At 45.4% G+C, this 21004-nt stretch overlaps 1 protein-coding gene across 2 annotated transcripts; it reads right to left on the bottom strand.

Annotated features, from left to right (window-relative positions):
* Nucleotides 1-1865: 1865 nt before the first annotated feature.
* LOC121542136 (arf-GAP with Rho-GAP domain, ANK repeat and PH domain-containing protein 1) lies at nucleotides 1866-20813 on the bottom strand. 2 transcript variants are annotated; one of them, XM_045208209.1, is made up of 24 exons: nucleotides 20578-20813; nucleotides 18907-19010; nucleotides 18766-18809; nucleotides 17524-18370; nucleotides 16658-16768; nucleotides 15805-15936; nucleotides 15603-15663; nucleotides 15348-15468; nucleotides 15088-15248; nucleotides 14864-14970; nucleotides 14127-14326; nucleotides 13955-14040; nucleotides 10732-10914; nucleotides 9679-9853; nucleotides 9203-9271; nucleotides 8808-8931; nucleotides 8587-8686; nucleotides 8203-8398; nucleotides 8029-8074; nucleotides 7367-7542; nucleotides 7019-7228; nucleotides 4319-4424; nucleotides 4078-4225; nucleotides 1866-2344 (listed from the first exon to the last, which is right to left on the bottom strand). In XM_045208209.1, exons 2-24 carry the CDS (start codon nucleotides 19008-19010, stop codon nucleotides 2291-2293), a joined length of 3561 nt encoding a protein of 1186 aa, XP_045064144.1. In that variant the 5' UTR covers nucleotides 20578-20813; the 3' UTR covers nucleotides 1866-2290. The 2 variants fall into 2 exon arrangements, with proteins under 2 accessions (XP_045064144.1, XP_045064145.1); XM_045208210.1 differs by having other exon boundaries at nucleotides 8808-8928.
* Between the last annotated feature and the right edge of the window lie 191 nt (nucleotides 20814-21004).

Raw genomic sequence — 21004 nt, 5'->3', positions numbered from 1 at the left:
TTTGCCTGTGCTTAGCTCCATTCCGTTTCTTTTTCTATCTTGAAAAACTCCCCAGTCCTTAACGATTACAAGTATACCCAGTGTTGTATTGGATTAGCCCCAAACATAACACTTTCTAGTCAAAACAAAAAGTTAATTTCTTTGCCACATTTTTTGCAGTATTACTTTAGTGCCTTGTTGCAAAAATTATGCATGTTTTGGAATATTTGTATTCTCTACAGGCTTCCTTCTTTTCACTCTTCCAGTTAGATTAGTATTGTGAGTAACTACAATGTTGTTGCTCCATCCTCAGTTTATCACAGCCATTAAACTCAAACTATTTTAAAGTCACCATTGGCCTCATGGTAAAATCCCTGAGCAGTTTCCTTCATCTCCGGCAACTGAGTTATGAAGGACGCCTGTATCTTTGTAGTGACGGTGCATTGATACACCATCCAAAGTGTAATTAACTTCACCATGCTCAAAAGGATATGTCTGCTTTTTACATTTTTATACATATAGGTTCCCTTCTTTGTGAGGCATTGGAAAACCTCCCTGGTCTTCGTGGTTGAATCTGTGTTTGAAATTCACTGCTTGACTGAGAGGCCTTACAGATAATTGTATGTGTGGGGTACAGAGATGAGGTAGTTATTCAAAAATCATGTTAAACACTTATTGCACACAGAGTGAGTCCATGCAATTTATGTGACTTAACTACATTTGTACTCCTGAATTTACACTGAATAAAAATATAAACGCAACATATAAAAAGTGTTGGTCCCATGTTTCATGAGCTGAAATAAAATATAACACATTTTCCATACACACAGAAAGCTTATTTCTCTAACATTATTTGCACAAATTACTTTACATCCCTGTTAGTGAGCATTTCTACCATGCCAAGATAATCCATCCACCTGACAGGTGTGGCATATCGAGAAGCTGATTAAACAGCATGATCATTACACAGGTGCACCTTGTGCTGGGGACAATAAAAGGCCACTCTAAAATGTGCAGTTTTGTCACACAACACAATGCCACAGATGTCTCAAGTTTTGAGGGAGCGTGCAATTGGCATGCTGACTGCAGGAATGTCCACCAGAGCTGTTGCCAGATAATTACATGTTTATACTTTACCATAAGCTGCTTCCAACGTCATTTTAGAGAATTTGGCAGTACGTCCAACCGGCCTCACAATCGCAAACCATGTGTATTGCGTCGTGTGGGCGAGCGGTTTGCTGATGTCAACTTAGTGAACACACATGGTGGCAGTGGGGGGAGGAAAATTTGAATGCAGAGATACCGTGACGAGATTCTGAGGGCCATTGTCGTCCCATTCATCCGCCGCCATCACCTCATGTTTCAGCATGATAATGCACGCCCCCATGTTGCAAGGATCTGTACAACATTCCTGGAAGCTTAAAATTCTTCCATGGCCTACATACTCACCATTGAACATGTTTGGGATGCTCTGGATCGACGTATACAACAGCGTGTTCCCGCCAATATCCAGCAACTTCGCACAGCCATTGAAGAGGAGTGGGACAACATTCCACAGGCCACAACAAACAGCCTGATCAACTCTATCCGAAGGAGATGTGTCGTGCTGCATGAGGCAAATGGTGGTCACACCAGATACTGACTGGTTTTCTGATCCACGCTAATACCTTTTTTTTAAGGTATCTGTGACCAACAGATGGCATATCTGTATTCCAAGTCGTGAAATCCATAGATTAGGGCCTAATGAATTCATTTCAATTGACTGATTTCCTTATATGAACTCTAACTTATTAAAATCTTTGAAATTGTTGCATTTATATTTTTGTTCAGTATATTTAGGCTTGCCATAACAGAGGGGTTGAATACTTATTGACTCAAGAAATGTATGCTTAAAATGTTTTATAAATGTGTAAAAATGTCAAAAAACATAATTCCACTTCGACATTATGGGGTATTATGTGCAGGCCAGTGACAACAAATCTCAATTCCGGCAGTAACGCAACGAAATGTGGAAAAAGTCAAGGGGTGTGAATACTTTCTGAAGGCGGTGTAACAATTTGTGCTTGGTTTGTTATTATTTTATCATCACCTAAACTACAATAAACCCAAGTTGAATATAGCAGAATAAATAAGTTTATCCAGTCCATGGCCTAAATGTGTAGTTCAAAGAAGTTGTGAAAACTACTATTGATAAAATGGTCTCGTTAACCCCACAACAAGCAGCATGTGAAGGGGCACTATGTAACCAAATATATATTTCCAATATAAGCTTTCTTTGACAGCCAAAGCCAAATATATACATATGTTTTTTCTACAATTTTGTTATGAGTTCTTCACTCTCCATGTCAGACTCTTGTTCTTTACCCTGTAGAATACAATACATGGTGTTAGGTATAAAGGTTAGTCTCGTCCACTGTCCACTGCTTCATGCTGCTTCATACAGTGAGGGAAAAAAGTATTTGATCCCCTGCTGATTTTGTACGTTTGCCCACTGACAAAGACATGATCAGTCTATAATTTTAATGGTAGGTTTATTTGAACAGTGAGAGACAGAATAACAACAAAATAATCCAGAAAAACGCATGTCAAAAATGTTATAAATTGATTTGCATTTTGATTGAGGGAAATAAGTATTTGACCCCTCTGCAAAACATGACTTAGTACTTGGTGGCAAAACCCTTGTTGGCAATCACAGAGGTCAGACGTTTCTTGTAGTTGGCCACCAGGTTTGCACACATCTCAGGAGGGATTTTGTCCCACTCCTCTTCGCAGATCTTCTCCAAGTCATTAAGGTTTCAAGGCTGACGTTTGGCAACTCGAACCTTCAGCTCCCTCCACAGATTTTCTATGGAATTAAGGTCTGGAGACTGGCTAGGCCACTCCAGGACCTTAATGTGCTTCTTCTTGAGCCACTCCTTTGTTGCCTTGGCCGTGTGTTTTGGGTCATTGTCATGCTGGAATACCCATCCACGACCCATTTTCAATGCCCTGGCTGAGGGAAGGAGGTTCTCACCCAAGATTTGACGGTACATGGCTCCGTCCATCGTCCCTTTGATGCGGTGAAGTAGTCCTGTCCCCTTAGCAGAAAAACACCCCCAAAGCATAATGTTTCCACCTCCATGTTTGACGGTGGGGATGGTGTTCTTGGGGTCATAGGCAGCATTCCTCCTCCTCCAAACACGGCGAGTTGAGTTGATGCCAAAGAGCTCGATTTTGGTCTCATCTGACCACAACACTTTCACCCAGTTCTCCTCTGAATCATTCAGATGTTCATTGGCAAACTTCAGACGGGCCTGTATATGTGCTTTCTTGAGCAGGGGGACCTTGCGGGCGCTGCAGGATTTCAGTCCTTCAATTCACGGCATAGTGTGTTACCAATTGTTTTCTTGGTGACTATGGTCCCAGCTGCCTTGAGATCATTGACAAGATCCTCCCGTGTAGTTCTGGGCTGATTCCTCACCGTTCTCATGATCATTGCAACTCCACGAGGTGAGATCTTGCATGGAGCCCCAGGCAGAGGGAGATTGACAGTTCTTTTGTGTTTCTTCCATTTGCGAATAATCGCACCAACTGTTGTCACCTTCTCACCAAGCTGCTTGGCGATGGTCTTGTAGCCCATTCCAGCCTTGTGTAGGTCTACAATCTTGTCCCTGACATCCTTGGAGAGCTCTTTGGTCTTGGCCATGGTGGAGAGTTTGGAATCTGATTGATTGATTGCTTCTGTGGACAGGTGTCTTTTATACAGGTAACAAGCTGAGATTAGGAGCACTCCCTTTAAGAGTGTGCTCCTAATCTCAGCTCGTTACCTGTATAAAAGACACCTGGGAGCCAGAAATCTTTCTGATTGAGAGGGGGTCAAATACTTATTTCCCTCATTAAAATGCAAATCAATTTATAACATTTTTGACATGCGTTTTTCTGGATTTTTTGTTGTTGTTATTCTGTCTCTCACTGTTCAAATAAACCTACCATTAAAATTATAGACTGATCATTTCTTTGTCAGTGGGCAAACGTACAAAATCAGCAGGGGATCAAATACTTTTTTCCCTCACTGTATGTTCGATGACCCAACAGAAGAGATTAAGTTTAGCGTCTTACCAGGAAGATGAATGTGTGGTGTATGATGAGTTCTCTGGTGAGGCGCACCATGTCTGTGTTCATGGCCAGCTCCTGGAACAGTGTGGGGACAAACACCAGCGCCAGGTTCTGAGCTGTCATACGGTTCTCTACACTGTACAGCTGAACTCTAGAAGGGGTTGACAACGATGAGCATTAGTCATGCAGGTTCATTTTGTTGCCCTGTTAATTCTTACAATCATTGATCGTGTGTTGTTCTTACATGTAGAAGTGTCCACAGAGGGCGTTGAGTGTGATTCTGTTGTCAGGAGGCAGCTTCTTCAGTAGTCTGCGGTAGGCAGCCAGTCTAAGGGTCTCTTCCGTGTGGGCTATGGTGACAAAGGCAATGAATGAGAACCCCATTACTCAAAGTACAGCTTGTATTGAACCACTTGTAGCAGGATTTGTTCATCTAGATCAGTGCTACTCCAATACTATTTGAGAAGGTCCGGTCACACACATTTCCTTGGTGGCAAAGATCTGGATGGATATTGTAATTTAATCGGCATAGTAACAAACCCCTACCTCGCGACCCCAAACTGTTCACACTCCTCTTGTTGGCGGAGAGAACATTTTGCAGTTTAAAAGCTAATTTCCTGCAATTCTACACATTTTGCCATGTTTTATGTTGCGTGTTCATATGTCTGAGTGACTCAAATATTACATCAAAATTTAAAAAAAACTTGCCATGTAATCTGGCCATGATAAATACAAGGTTTAGATAGCTAGTTAACTTACCTACCTACAGTGCATTCAGAAAGTATTCAGACCCCTTGACCTTTTCCACATTTTGTTACATTACAGCCTTATTCTAAAATGGATTACATGTGCTTGTGGAGTGCTGTTGAGTGCTGTTGAGGCTACTGTAGACCATCATTGCAAAACAGTGTGTTTTAATCAATTATTTGGTGACGTGAATATATTTAGTATAGTTTTATCTAAAAAGGATAACTTTTTAATGTTTCACTATTTTTATTATTATGAAATTCACTGAGGAAGATGGTCCTCCCCTTCCTCCTCTGAGGAGCCTCCACTGGTGGCAAACAATAATGCAGGTACTAGGTATGGGGGTGTGAGCATGTGGATCTGGGCAGATGAGATGTAGTCATTGTTTGTGTGCGTCTGTAAGTTGTTGTTCTTATGTTTGTAACTGGTAAAAAATATATACAGTGGGGAAAAAAAGTATTTAGTCAGCCACCAATTGTGCAAGTTCTCCCACTTAAAAAGATGAGAGAGGCCTGTAATTTTCATCATAGGTACACGTCAACTATGACAGACAAATTGAGAATTTATTTCTCCAGAAAATCACATTGTAGGATTTTTAATGAATTTATTTGCAAATTATGGTGGAAAATAAGTATTTGGTCACCTACAAACAAGCAAGATTTCTGGCTCTCACAGACCTGTAACATCTTCTTTAAGAGGCTCCTCTGTCCTCCACTCGTTACCTGTATTAATGGCACCTGTTTGAACTTGTTATCAGTATAAAAGACACCTGTCCACAACCTCAAACAGTCACACTCCAAACTCCACTATGGCCAAGACCAAAGAGCTGTCAAAGGACACCAGAAACAAAATTGTAGACCTGCACCAGTCTGGGAAGACTGAATATGCAATAGGTAAGCAGCTTGGTTTGAAGAAATCAACTGTGGGAGCAATTATTAAGATATGGAAGACATACAAGACCACTGATAATCTCCCTCGATCTGGGGCTCCACGCAAGATCTCACCCCGTGGGGTCAAAATGATCACAAGAACGGTGAGCAAAAATCCCAGAACCACACGGGGGGACCAAGTGAATGACCTGCAGAGAGCTGGGACCAAAGTAACAAAGCCTACCATCAGTAACACACTACGCCGCCAGGGACTCAAATCCTGCAGTGCCAGACGTGTCCCCCTGCTTAAGCCAGTACATGTCCAGGCCCGTCTGAAGTTTGCTAGAGTGCATTTGGATGATCCAGAAGAGGGTTGGGAGAATGTCATATGGTCAGATATAACCAAAATAGAACTTTTTTGTAAAAACTCAACTCGTCGTGTTTGGAGGACAAAGAATGCTGAGTTGCATCCAAAGAACACCATACCTACTGTGAAGCATGGGGGTGGAAACATCATGCTTTGGGGCTGTTTTTCTGCAAAGGGACCAGGACGACTGATCCGTGTAAAGGAAAGAATGAATGGGGCCATGTATCGTGAGATTTTGAGTGAAAACCTCCTTCCATCAGCAAGGGCATTGAAGATGAAACGTGGCTGGGTCTTTCAGCATGACAATGATCCCAAACACACCGCCCGGGCAACAAAGGAGTGGCTTCGTAAGAAGCATTTCAAGGTCCTGGAGTGGCCTAGCCAGTCTCCAGATCTCAACCCCATAGAAAATCTTTGGAGGGAGTTGAAAGTCCGTGTTGCCCAGCGACAGCCCCAAAACATCACTGCTCTAGAGGAGATCTGCATGGAGGAATGGGCCCAAATACCAGCAACAGTGTGTGAAAACCTTGTGAAGACTTACAGAAAACGTTTGACCTGTGTCATTGCCAACAAAGGGTATATAACAAAGTATTGAGAAACTTTTGTTATTGACCAAATACTTATTTTCCACCATAATTTGCAAATAAATTCATTAAAAATCCTACAATGTGATTATCTGGATTTTTTTTCCTCATTTTGTCTGTCATAGTTGACGTGTACCTATGATGAAAATTACAGGCCTCTCTCATCTTTTTAAGTGGGAGAACTTGCACAATTGGTGGCTGACTAAATACTTTTTTCCTCCACTGTATATATAACAAAATTAAGAAAATAAATATTATGCAAAATATTAAATATGAATGAGAAGGTCAGAAGGGAGGGAAAAAGGTGAGAAGAGAGGACGCGAGGAATCAAGGAAATAGATTTTCCCCGTGGTTGTTTAAGATGCTAAGGACAGTACCTGCAGCCTCAACCCACAGTTCCCTTTGTGTCTGAGGGATCAGCACCACCTGCTGGCGGACATACTGCTTCAGGGCACATGCAGCGTCAAGGAGACCCTGTTCATCTTTCTCCAGAGGGGCAGTTTTAGGTGATCTGCTGAGGGCTTCCACCAGACTGCTGACCTTAGTGGCCAAGCCACAGCGCCGGTACAGCCCCTCCACCTTCAGGCCTGGGAGGGAGACAGGAGAGGAGCAGAGCAGATGAACCAGTTGTACAATTGTGAGAATTCATGTTCCTGCCGGACAATGGTTATCCAGATCACTACAACACTTGTTCCAGTCTCAAATGGCTTGTAGCTGGCACTCACCATATTGTGTGATGTGTGAGATACACCTCTCAATGGCAGGGGGCACATTGCCACTGCTGTTGGGGGGCAGCTCGTACAGTGATGGGCGCTGCTTCCTCTTTGTGGTTACTGCCTGTTTCAGTAGGGTGTGCCAGGACTGACAGCTGTGGTCTCGTTCAAACTGCATGGACATGGTTCTAGCAGGAAGAAGAGAGCAAGCGATAGATTCATTGGACACCATCCTTTGAACGACATATGCTGAAATACGTTTTGGGAACCATTGCTATGACATTAAAAAAAAAACATTTTTAGTCATTTAGCAGACGCTCTTATCCAGAGCGACTTACAGTTAGTGAGTGCATACATTATTTTATTTTTCATACTGGCCCCCCGTGGGAATCGAACACACAACCTTGGCGTTGCAAACACCATGCTCTACCAACTGAGCTACATCCCTGCCGGCCATTCCCTCCCCTACCCTGGGCCAATTATGCGCCACCCCATGGGTCTCCCGGTCGCGGCCGGCTACGACAGAGCCTGGATTCAAACCAGGATCTCTAGTGGCACAGCTAGCACTGCGATGTAGTACCTTAGACCACTGCGCCACTCGGGAGGCCTAGTACTTTGACATCAAGTACGAGAGAATGTAACTTGTTATAACAAAGTGTTCCTGTTGTACTGACCTCTCTCCAGTGACCAGCTCTATGGTGTTCTCAGAGGAATCTATCTCTGTGGGCAGAAAAGAACAATGTCATATTACCTTATCATGAAACTTCTGCTCCTCTGCCTAAGGCATGTAGAGAAACATAATGTTTTGTAAACATGCAGACAATGAGATGTGGGGAGGTGTGACTCACTGTATTGAGTCTCAAGGTTGAGTGTTAGCCTCTCTCTGTGACGCTGCTGGTCAGTAGGATAGACGAGGACCTGACCTCCACGGAGCACTGCCCAGACCTCAGTGTGCTGCAGGCCTCCTCCCTCCCTCAGAGACACCCGGGACACAGCAAACACTCCGTCCAGCTCCTCCTCATCTATGGGCCCGGGCAACACCACCTGGTAGGGGGAGAACATATGATCAGTTCTTACCCACATTAGTCTATCTATCTGTGTTATCTGTAGGCCTACTCTTTGCTCAGGAAAGTTGACACAACGGCCTGTATTATCAAGCAGCGTATGGAACACTGTTCCTACAGCCCTTAATACTTCCAAATTGATAAACACACAGCTGTTATTACATTTACCCTGAGAATATGAAGCAGGTGATTGAGTAGATCCTCTTTTGTGTCAGCACTGCACACCAACTGGTCCGTCAGAGTCACCATTTCAAACTCATGAGTCGATCTGTGGGGAGGAGGAAATCAACAATCACCCTTATATCTTATAAACAGTATTAAAACATATCAAATCTTAAATATGGATATGAAATGTCTCCTACAAAATTAACATCATAAGGTTGCAGTACCCGTTGGAGCGGTGGAAGATGGAGATGACCTCCCTCAGGTCCAGAACATCACAGGCTGCAGAGTCATTCTCCTGGGAGAACAGGAAGCGGTCCTCCTCCAACTTCCCATGGAGCTCCTCCTCTACTGCCACACACACACACACACACACACACACACACACACACACACACACACACACACACACACACACACACACACACACACACACACACACACACACACACACACACACACACACACACACACACACACACACCACACACACACCACACACAACACACACACACACACACACACACACACACACACAGTTTTACACCCATTAAGAAGTCCCCTTTTATATAAAACGATAGGATTTTAGGCTATTGTGAATGCGCCCATAGTATAAGGGTACCTGCAGCAGAAGGGGGGTCAGAGGTCGCAGGGTCTCTGCTGGGCACCTGATGAGCATAGGCAGGGGCCTCTGTAAAGGAAGAAAACAAACAGATATTTGAAAGCATGATGAACATGACAGACATTGTGATGTACTGACTGATATCGTGAAAGTGACAAGTTGAGACTACGCAAAGACACAAAACAACTGCAGTGCTGTGGATCTTTGGCTGCATTTACACAGGCAGCCAAATTCAGATAATTCTTTCACTAATTTCAACCAATCAGGTCAGATCTTTTGGATCTTAGAGCCTGGACCACTGATGTCAGTACCTGTGGATCTTAGAGGACTCCTGATGTCAGTACCTGTGGATCTTAGAGGACTCCTGATGTCAGTACCTGTGGATCTTAGAGGACCCCTGATGTCAGTACCTGTGGATCTTAGAGGACCCCTGATGTCAGTACCTGTGGATCTTAGAGGACTCCTGATGTCAGTACCTGTGTACTCGTTGTGTCTGAGCAGTTCCGTCTGCATGGCCTGTCCAGCCCGCTCTGCCAGGGAGATGGGCGAGGGGCACTGAGGGTCCCCTGAGAGGCACAAGACCCGGGCCCCCGAGCATAGCAATGACATGGTCTCTGGGACATTAGGGCCACACACCACCTCACACAGCCTCTGGAGGACACAGGGTGAGGGGATGATGTCGTAACAACCAATAACGCATATCATTCAGCACAGTTTGTCCTGTACAGACCCTGGGAGGGTTAGGTCTATTGTCCTATCTTTGAGGATTGATAGGAATCAGAATAGGATGCATACAAATGTGTAATAACACAAGTTTGGAAGGGATCTAAACGAAAATCAGATTAACTACACTGTCCTCTGCTGGTTGAGGGCAGCAGTGTAGGCTGGGGCTGAGACTGGGGCTGGGGCTGACGCTGAGGCAGGGGCTGGGGCTGAGGCAGGGGCTGGGGCTGAGACTGGGGCTGAGGCTGAGACTGGGGCTGAGGCTGGTGCTGAGGCTGGTGCTGAGTCTGGGGCTGAGGATGGGGCTGAGACTGGTGCTGAGGCTGGGGCTGGGGCTGAGACTGGGGCTGAGGCTGGGGCTGAGACTGGGGCTGAGACTGGGGCTGAGTCTGGGGCTGAGACAGGGGCTGACGCTGAGACAGGGGCTGGGGCTGAGACTGGGGCTGAGACTGGGGCTGAGACTGGGGCTGAGACTGGGGCTGAGACTGGGGCTGAGCCTGGGGCTGAGACTGGGGCTGAGGCTGGGGCTGAGGCTGAGACTGGGGCTGAGTCTGGGGCTGAGGATGGGGCTGAGGCTGGGGCTGAGGATGGGGCTGAGGCTGGGGCTGACGCTGAGGCAGGGGCTGGGGCTGAGACTGGGGCTGAGTCTGGGGCTGAGGATGGGGCTGAGGATGGGGCTGAGGCTGGGGCTGAGGCTGAGGCAGGGGCTGGGACTGGGGCTGAGGCAGGGGCTGACGCTGAGACAGGGGCTGGGGCTGAGACTGGGGCTGAGACTGGGGCTGAGACTGGGGCTGGGGTTTGCTGACCTGGTTGAGCAGTCTCTGGCTGGAGGCTAGCGGATGGGTGCATCTGTATCGGCCCTTGGTGTACTTGGCCTTGATGAAGTCCCCTCTCTTTTCCACAGAGGAGTCTGGCAGAATCTGCTCTGCACCCGGCACGTTGTGACCCCACACATCATTGGCTGCTTTGTTCCCATAATGGACAAACAGCTATGGAGGAAAGAGAACACATCAGTTATTAGCAGTGCCTATTTTCACATTACGTTACTTTAGATGTTCTGTATTTGGTTATGCATACAGTGCATTCAGAAAGTATTCAGACCCCTTCCCTTTTTCCACATTTTGTTATGTTACAGCCATATTCTAAAATTGATTAAATTACATTTTCCCTCATCAATCTACACACAATACCCCATAATGACAAAGCAAAAACAGGTTTTAATAAATTGTTGCAAATTTATAAAATAAAAAAACAGAAATACAGTGCTATGAAAAAGTATTTGCCCCCTTTCTAATTTTCTCTACTTTTGCATTTTTGTGATACTGAATGTTATCAGATCTTCAACCAAAACCTAATATTAGATAAAGGGAACAAAAGTGAACAAATAACACAACAATTACATATTTATTTCATTTATTTCATAAACAAAGTTATGCAACACCCAATTCCCCTGTGTGAAAAAGTAATTGCCCCCTTACACTCAATAACTGGTTGTGCCACCTTTAGCTGCAATGACTCCAACCAAATACTTCCTGTAGTTGTTGATCAGTCTCTTACGTCGCTGTGGAGGAATTTTGGCCCACTCTTCCATGCAGAACTGCTTTAACTCAGTGACGTGTGGGTTTACAAGCATGAACTGCTCGTTTCAAGTCCTGCCACAACATCTCAATTGGGATTAGGTCTGGACTTTGACTAGGCCATTCCAAAACTTCCAATTTGTTGCTTTTTAGCAATTTTCATGTAGACTTGATTGTGTGTTTTGGATCATTGTCTTGCTGCATGACCCAGCTGCGCTTCAGCTTCAGCTCACAGACGGATGGTCTGACATTCTCCTGTAGAATTCTCTGATACAGAGCAGAATTCATGGTTCCTTCTATTAAGGCAAGTCATCCAGGTCCTGAGGCAGCAAAGCATCCCCAAACCATCACACCACCACCACCATGCTTGACCTTTGGTATGATGTTCTTACTGTGGAATGCAGTGTTTGGTTTTCGCCAGCTAAAGTTGGCACAACCAGTTATTGAGTGTAAGGGGGCAATTACTTTTTCACACAGGGGAATTGGGTGTTGCATAACTTTGTTTATGAAATAAATGAAATAAATATGTAATTGTTGTGTTATTTGTTCACTTTTGTTCCCTTTATCTAATATTAGGTTTTGGTTGAAGATCTGTCACGTTCGTTCATAGACGGGTCAGACCAAGGCGCAGCGTGATATGCATACATGTTTATTTAACGAATAAACACAACGACAAAACAATAAACCAACGATACGTGACGTCCTAAGGTACACACAACAAACCTCACACGGAACAAGATCCCACAACCCACTAGTGCCAATAGGCTGCCTAAGTATGCTCCCCAATCAGAGACAACGAGCGACAGCTGCCTCTGATTGGGAAACACACCCGGCCAAACATAGATCTAGACATACTAGATAGAAAACATAGAACTACACAACATAGAAAATCACACCCTGACTCAACAAATAAGAGTCCCCAGAGTCAGGGCGTGACACAGTATCACAAATATGCAAAAGCAGAGAAAATTAGAAAGGGGGCAAATACTTTTTCATAGCACTGTACCTTATTTACATAAGTATTCGGATCCTTTGCTATGAGACTGGAAATTGAGCTCCGGTGCATCCTGTTTCCATTGATCATCCTTGAGATGGTTCTACAATTTGATTAGGGTCCCCCTGTGGTAAATTCAATTGATTGGAAATTATTTGGAAAGGCACACACCTGTGCATGTCAGAACAAAAATCAAGCCATGAGGTCGAAGGAATTGTCCGTAGTGCTCCGAGACAGGTTTGTGTCGAGGCACAGATCTGGGGAAGGGTACAAAAACATTTCTGCAGCATTGAACGTCCCCAAGAACACAGTGGCCTACATCATTCTTAAATGGAAGAAGTTTGGAACCACCAAGACTCTTCCTAGAGCTGGCTGCCCGCCCAAACTGAGCAATCGGGGGAGAAGGGCCTTGGTCAGGGAGGTGACCAAGAACCCGATGGTCACTGACAGAGCTCCAGAGTTCATCTGTGGAGATGGGAGAACCTTCTAGAAGGACAACCATCTCTGCAGCACTCCAACAATCAGGCCTTTATGGTAGAGTGGCCAGACGGAAGGAAGCCACTCCTCAGTAAAAGGCACATGACAGCCCGCTTGGAGTTTGCCAAAAGGCACCTAAAGGACTCTCAGACCATGAGAAACAAGATTCTCTGGTCTGATGAAACCAAGATTGAACTCTTTGGCCTGAATGCCAAGTGTGACGTCTGGAGGAAACCTGGCACCATCCCTACGGTGAAGCATGGTGGCGGTAGCATCATGCTGTAGGGATGTTTTTCAGAGGCAGGGACTGGGAGACTAGTCAGGATCGAGGGAAAGATGAACAGAGCAAAGTACAGAGAGATCCTTGATGAAAACCTGCTCCAGAGCGCTCAGGACCTCAGACTGGGGCGAAGGTTCACCTTCCAACAGGACAACGACCCTAAGCACACAGCCAAGACAATGCAGTAGTGGCTTCGGGACAAGTCTCTGAATGTCCTTGAGCGGCCCAGCCAGAGCCCGGACTTGAACCCGATTGAACATCTCTGGAGAGACCTGAAAATAGCTGTCCAGCCACACTCCCCCTCCAACCTGACAGAGCTTGAGAGGATCTGCAGAGAAGAATGGGAGAAACTCCCCAAATACAGGTGTGCCAAGCTTGTAGCATCATACCCAAGAAGACTCAAGGCTGTAATCGCTGCCAAAGGTGCTTCAACAAAGTACTGAGTAAAGGGTCTGAATACTTATGTAAATGTGATATTTCCGGAGTTTAAAAAATATATATGCTAAAATTGCTTCTTTTTTTTGTCGTTATGGGGTATTGTGTGTAGATTGATTAAGACATTTTTGGTTTCTAAAATAAATGTTTTACATCCATTTTAGAATATGGCTGTAACGTAACAAAATGTGGAAAAAGTCAAGGGGTCTGAATACTTTCCGAATTCACTGTTTACTGCAGCACTGTTACAGGGAAAGTCATCTCACCAGAATCAGAGGTTCGGTCCACACTTTACTGTCCAACTTCAGGCTTCTCACTTTGGAGACATGGATGCCCAAAGAGCGATGCTGACCTTAGAGAAACAATAGGTACAGCATTAACATAGGTCATACAGAGCAGTCCGTACACATCCTGAGTCTAACCGCAGTCCCAGCTCACCTGCACAGGCCTCACAGATGACCACCAGCAGGTTGACTGAGGCCCACTCAGGGTTGGCACTGCCACAGTCGGCACACACTTTGTTCCATGGGTTGGCCCAGAGTCGGTGGGCCACCTCGCTGCATGACAGGGCACTGAGGATCACCTGATTCAGGCTCCCCAGCCACACGGCCAGCTCCCTCGACGAGTCTGTGGAGAAACTAGAGATACAAAGACCATGTTTCTCAGTAGTAAAGCAAGGCGCTCACATGCACAGCCCAGACACTGGGATACTCTGATAGAAGAGCTATTGTGTAATTACACAAGTTTGGAAGGGATCTAAACAAAAATCTGATTAACTACACTGTCCTCTGCTGGTTGAAGGCAGCAGTGTAGGCTGGGGCTGAGACTGGGGCTGGGGCTGGGGCTGGGGCTGGGGCTGGGGCTGAGGCAGGGGCTGGGGCTGGGGCTGAGGCTGGGGCTGAGGCTGGGGCTGAGGCTGGGGCTGAGACTGAGACTGGGGCTGAGGCTGGTGCTGAGACTGAGTCTGAGACTGGGGCTGAGACTGGGGCTGAGGCTGGGGCTGGGGCTGAGACTGGGGCTGAGCCTGGGGCTGGGGCTGAGGCTGGGGATGGGGCTGAGACTGGGGCTGAGACTGAGTCTGGGGCTGAGCCTGGGGCTGGGGCTGAGGCTGGGGATGGGGCTGAGACTGGGGCTGAGACTGAGTCTGGGGCTGAGACTGAGAGACGGACACTCACTTGAAGGTTTTGTACGGTGTGATGAGGCAGAAGTTATGACGGCCAGTCTGCTTCACTGAAGCCACGTTCATGGACACATAGGTCATCCCAACCCCCAATTGGAAGTCCTGCATGGCACAAATAACATGAACTGAACAACACAAAATACACTGAAGATATCCTCCTGAACCGTCATAACAATCACATAGTGGTGGAGCTTAGCAGAGCCCTGTTCCTTTCATCACCTCTTTATTGTTGTAGATCCACAGGTTGTGTCCACAGATGGCAGCGTACACTCTGCTGCTGCGAGGGTCCTTCATGGTCAGGGCTCCATGCTGCTCCGGAGGGGCTGCGGGGTCCCATCCACGAGAGGCCAGGAGGGACGTCACCCAGCCCTCCTGCACCGCTGAGACCAGGGAGAGAGGAGTGGAGATGCTCAGAGACAGGGCAAAGCACCAAAAACAGTAGGAACCAGAAAGAGAGTCAACATACATCAGCAGCTCACCTTCGTTGTGCGCCATGAACTCAAAGTGCTTCTTGCGGAAGTAAAGGGAGAAGCGTCCTTTGTCCTGCTTGCAGACGTTGGTGATGCTTGACACATGGAACACTAAGTCTGTGAACTTGTCCTGCAGCACAGAAAAAGAGGGAATAGTGTGAGATACAGATCACTGGCATAGCCTGGGAGAGACAATAATGTTATAACAACATTATGCCTTAGTTCTAGTCCATTGGACCATGGTGGTGCTAGAAATTCACTCACTGTGCGTTTCTTCCAAAGTGATACCAACGGTCCATCCAGGGTGGCCCACAGAACATTGTGCCTTCAGGAACCATTTTCAAATACATAGAAATTAGGCAATGACATTTGGAAAATAATCTGAAATGTCATATCAGAGAGTGTGATTTCAGTAAGGTGTTGTTGAACAGTAACAGCACATATAACCCACAGTGTCCCACATTACCTGCGGCCTTTCCATACATCCAGCCAGCTGGATCGGGACACCACATTCTCCCTACGAGAGGACTCTGCTACCTGGGTAGCACCACCACTCACTGCTGCCTGTTTTCTCCTGCTGACACGGATGGTGGCCGCACTGTGGACAGAGACAGAAGAAGTTATCTCAAAGAAACTTGACAAATATTTCATTAACTGGCAGCTATCTTGACCAAATATGCTACACATTTAATACAGACCCACTGCTTGTACAGTATGTCATGGGTTCATTACAAGACGCCTGTTGCATAACACACTTCATATCTTGCACAGAGCACTGCTACGCAGGTGAGAACATTCTTAGTGGGGAGGAAGCAGGAAGTATAGGCATGTGTAATAACAGTGATCTGAATAGGTAAACAAAGGCACTTGTAGAGTTCAAAGGTGATTAGACAAACAAGTATATCAAGCTCAAAATCAAATAGCTACTGTTCCATGTTTGATCCGGCGACACATTTTTACATTTACATTACAGTCATTTAGCAGATGCTCTTATCCAGAGCGGCGTACAGTAGTGTGTGCATACATTTTCATACTGGTCCCCCTGTGGGAATCAAAACCACAACCCTGGTGTTGCAAGTGCCACGCTCTGCCAAGTGAGCCACACCCGAAATTATCATTTCAATTGGTTTTCAATTCTATCATAGCCTTAAAACCATGCAATAATATTGAAAACCCATTGAAATTGTATCAATATTGGTAAGTGACTATCTTAAAATCTCAGTTGATTAGGTATCATTTTACTCTAATTGAACTCCCCATGAAGGCTGTCTGTTAACTTCCTGTCTGTCTGACTGCTGTGATGGGGTGCTGTGACGTACCGTGGGATCTTCTGTTTGAGAGGTCTGGTCTGCATAGACTCCTTGTCCACAGGAGGTTGATAGGTTTCTCGACTGGGGACAACAGCAATACAAACCTGCCCTGACGCCACACTGTAAGAGGCATAGAAGAATGACCCAAAGCCATTTCAACATTTCTACCACCAATTCGTGTTCGTGTGACCTGTAGCTTGTTACATGTAGTTAAATACATTGATATACACTACCGGTCAAAAGTTTTAGAACACCTACTCATTCAAGGGTTTTTCTTTATTTTTACTATTTTCTACATTCTAGAATAATAGTGAAGACATCAAAACTATGAAATAACACATATGGAATTATTCTACAATGTAGAATATAGCAAAAATAAAGAAAAACCCTTGAATGAGTAGGTGTTGTAAAACTTTTGAGCGGTAGTGTTCTTCCCTGCCTTTAGCCATGGCCTATACTGTTCTGTGGCCTATACTGTTCTGTGGCCTATACTGTTCTGTGGCCTATACTGTTCTGTGGCCTATACTGTTCTGTGGCCTATACTGTTCTGTGGCCTATACTGTTCTGTGGCCTATACTGTTCTGTGGCCTATACTGTTCTGTGGCCTATACTGTTCTGTGGACTATACTGTTCTGTGGCCTATACTGTTCTGTGGCCTATACTGTTCTGTGGACTATACTGTTTTGTGGCCTATACTGTTCTGTGGACTATACTGTTCTGTGGCCTATACTGTTCTGTGGCCTATACTGTTCTGTGGCCTATACTGTTCTGTGGCCTATACTGTTCTGTGGACTATACTGTTCTGTGGACTATACTGTTCTGTGGCCTATACTGTTCTGTGGCCTATGCTTTTGCACCTGTCCTTTGATACTCACTTGTTCATGTGGGATGGGTTCTTTATTTCTCCAGTAACGGCATCGTCATCAATGGACGATTCAGATCCGGATCCAGGGTCTTTTTCCCAGTCAGCTACGACAGTGACATAGGGGTCATAATCTGCAGCCGGACTGACGTAGGGGTCAGTATCCGCAGCCGGACTGACGTAGGGGTCAGTATCTGCAGCCGGACTGACGTAGGGGTCAGTATCTGCAGCCGGACTGACGTAGGGGTCAGTATCTGCAGCCGGACTGACGTAGGGGTCATAATCTGCAGCCGGACTGACGTAGGGGTCAGTATCTGCAGCCGGACTGACGTAGGGGCCAGTATCTGCAGCCGGACTGACGTAGGGGTCAGTATCTGCAGCCGGACTGACGTAGGGGTCAATATCTGCAGCCGGACTGACGTAGGGGTCAATATCTGCAGCCGGACTGACGTAGGGGTCAGTATCTGCAGCCGGACTGACGTAGGGGCCAGTATCTGCAGCCGGACTGACGTAGGGGTCAATATCTGCAGTCGGACTGACGTAGGGGTCAGTATCTGCAGCCGGACTGACGTAGGGGTCAGTATCTGCAGCCGGACTGACGTAGGGGTCAGTATCTGCAGCCGGACTGTGTGGAGAGAGGGACAACCAGGCAGATCTGTCAAGGAGTCCATCTGGCTCATTACTGTCCAGTACTGGGTAAGATGGAGTCACTCCAGAATCAGATCTGAAGAGAGGGAAATTACGCTGGCTTGGATTCTGGTCAGCTGGACTGGTAATGGCAGGACTGACTGGAGGCTTATTTAGGATAATGGCAGGGTTGTCTTCATTTTCTGCCTGCAAATCATTTGCGGGTGGAATACCTGTGAAACCAAGATAAAATGGTGTACAGTAAAAGATGCTGTGTTGTCTGGTGAAAAAAGTATTTCAGAAGTCTGTCTCTGAATCACAAGTGTTTGTGTTCAGGACAAAACCAGTTTTTCTTGTGTTGCTATTGTGACAGTACACTGAAGCTATGTTTAGCTGTAGGAATGCTTTACTGGACTCCAGCTCAGTATCACATAGTATGCACTTCCTTAACTTCCTTGAGCTCCTTGACCTTGAGTAACAAGTGGGGAAGACTATTTTATGACTTGCACGGAACAAATCTTGTTTAGCCTGATAAAATATAAACTAATCTTGTTTCAAATGTATATCTAGTCCCAATCTTTATTATTATAAATCTGTCATTGTTATCATGATAAGCACCAGGGCCTACCTTTGCTATGAATTCCCGTATCAGGTGTATCATGTATCAAATCCCTTTAAAACAAGTGTAAAAACAAAGAATTAGAAAACAATCCCCAAGAACGTATCAGGTGTTTGGTAAAAACAAGTGGACATCACGAGGATCACTCACCGCTCAGAAGACAGCTGGCTCTGTAAGCTCACGCCAGACCGCTTGTAGCAAGCCCGTGGTTTAGGTACTGGCATAGGCATGTCTGGACCGAGGGGGGCAGACATCTATTTCACAGTAGGAGATATTACTGTAGGTCACAAACACGTCTGAAATAATAATAATAATAATAATAATAATAATAATAATATACAGTGCATTCGGAAAGTATTCAGACTCCTTCCCTTTTTCCAAATGTTGTTACGTTACAGCCTTATTCTAAAATGGATGTAAAAAAAAAAATCCTCAATCAATCTACACACAATACCCCATAATTACGAAGCAAAAACAGGTTTTTAGACATTTTTGCAAATTTATTTAAAAGTAACTAACGGGCCGGAACTAACGGGCCGAGCCCGATCCACGAAAAACAGCCTGGACCATTATTCCTCCTTCACCAAACGTTACAGTTGGCACTATGCATTGGGGCAGGTAGCGTTCTCCTGTCATCTGCCAAACCCAGATTCGTCCGTCGGACTGCCAGATGGTGAAGCTTGATTAATCACTCCAGAGAACGCTTTTCCACTGCTCCAGAGTCCAATGGCGGCAAGCTTTACACCCCTCCAGCAAACGCTTGGCATTGCGCGTGGTGATCTTAGGCTTGTGTGCGGCTGCTCGACAAGGCAACCCATTTCATGAAGCTCCCAAGGAACAGTTATTGTGCTGACATTGCTTCCAGAGGCAGTTTGGAACTCGGTAGTGAGTGTTGCAACTGAGGACAGACGATTTAACACGCTACGCGCTTCAGCACTCGGCAGTCCCGTTCTGTGAGCTTGTGTGGCCTACCACTTTTCGGCTGCATTGTTGCTCCTAGACATTTCCACTTCACAATAACAGCACTTACAGTTGACCGGGCAGCTCTAGCAGCCCAGAAATTTGATGAACTGACTTGTTGGAAAGGTGGCATCCAATGACAGTGCCACGTTGAAAGTCACTGAGCTCTTCCATTCTACTGCCAATATTTGTCTATGGCGATTGCATGGCTGTGTGCTCAATTTTATACACCTGTCAGCAACGGGTGTGGCTGAAATAGCCGAATCCACTAATTTGAAGGGGTGTCCACATACTTTTGTATATATATTGTATTTATTAAAATACGCTATTACAGTCCTACGTCCTAAATGTTACAGCAACTATTATCACTTTGTTATACTTTGAATAATGTCTTGAATTGACGTTTAGCCCTACTGAGACAGATTCTGGAGGTCATTTCATTATCCTTTTCTACTCAAAGCTTATAGGTAGGCTGCTATGGTTGCTCTTTCTTTTAACATTTCAGAAGGCCTACAAAAACTTTGCGTTCCAGTATTGAAAATACATGAAAATATTGTTATGATTATTTCATGGGGGGGATATGTGTGAATAGGCGTTAATAGTTCGTGTTGGGAATGTTTCTCTCAGCTACAGTCGTTTAAAGCTTATAAACTCCGAATCACAGTTACGGGTAAGTTCCTGCTGTTCTGTTCAAAGGTGACTAACACGGGAGCCTACTGCACTTGTTTCGAGCACGTGACATAACTAGGACTGAACGTCAAGGCTAGCTTTCTGCATAACTCAACGGTGTTGAGAAAATCCTAAATGAAATGTTACAAATCAGTTAAATAAATTATTTGGTAGGCCTAGTTAAAATCTTACCTTGTTGTTAATCTTCTGTTCTGTTCAAATGCGATGTTATGTTCAAAGGGGAACTGGAAAGGTTACCCTCCTGATACTGAAGGGGTTTGTGGCTGTTTTGCTTTCTGTCAACGATGACCGTGTGTAGCCTATGCGGGACAAATCGGCACAGCTCGGTCTCACCTGTATTACCTGTTCCGCGGCTGAGCTCGGCCAGCAGCTGGGCAGGGCTACTAAACGAGTATTACAAAGCTCAATCATTGTAACTTATTCATTCAATAAATGGAAGCTATCTGCCAATAAATAGCTCAATTACCATACTTATTTAGCATATACAAACAAACGCACGCGGGCACACACACATACACGCACACATTATTTGAAAATGGAATATTGTCACTTGGGGAAACTGGCTCCTACATTTTAAGAACTGCACAAAACAAAACCA

Source organism: Coregonus clupeaformis, chromosome 27 (genome assembly GCF_020615455.1).
Source record: "Coregonus clupeaformis isolate EN_2021a chromosome 27, ASM2061545v1, whole genome shotgun sequence".
Taxonomy (NCBI): Eukaryota; Metazoa; Chordata; class Actinopteri; order Salmoniformes; family Salmonidae; genus Coregonus; species Coregonus clupeaformis.
Note: the sequence above shows the minus strand (reverse complement) of the source record. Positions and strands in the feature narration are given on the sequence as shown.

What these genes read in the sequence shown, in the direction of transcription:
- LOC121542136 (XM_045208209.1), bottom strand. Translation starts at nt 19,010, where the DNA reads ATGTCTGCCCCCCTCGGTCCAGACATGCCTATGCCAGTACCTAAACCA. An exon ending in ACCTGCTTCATATTCTCAGG is followed by an intron (nt 8,399 to 8,586) that starts GTAAATGTAATA and finishes TCCCCCTACCAG; the next exon opens with GTGGTGTTGCCCGGGCCCAT. An exon ending in ACTGTGGGTTGAGGCTGCAG is followed by an intron (nt 4,425 to 7,018) that starts GTACTGTCCTTA and finishes TTGTCACCATAG; the next exon opens with CCCACACGGAAGAGACCCTT.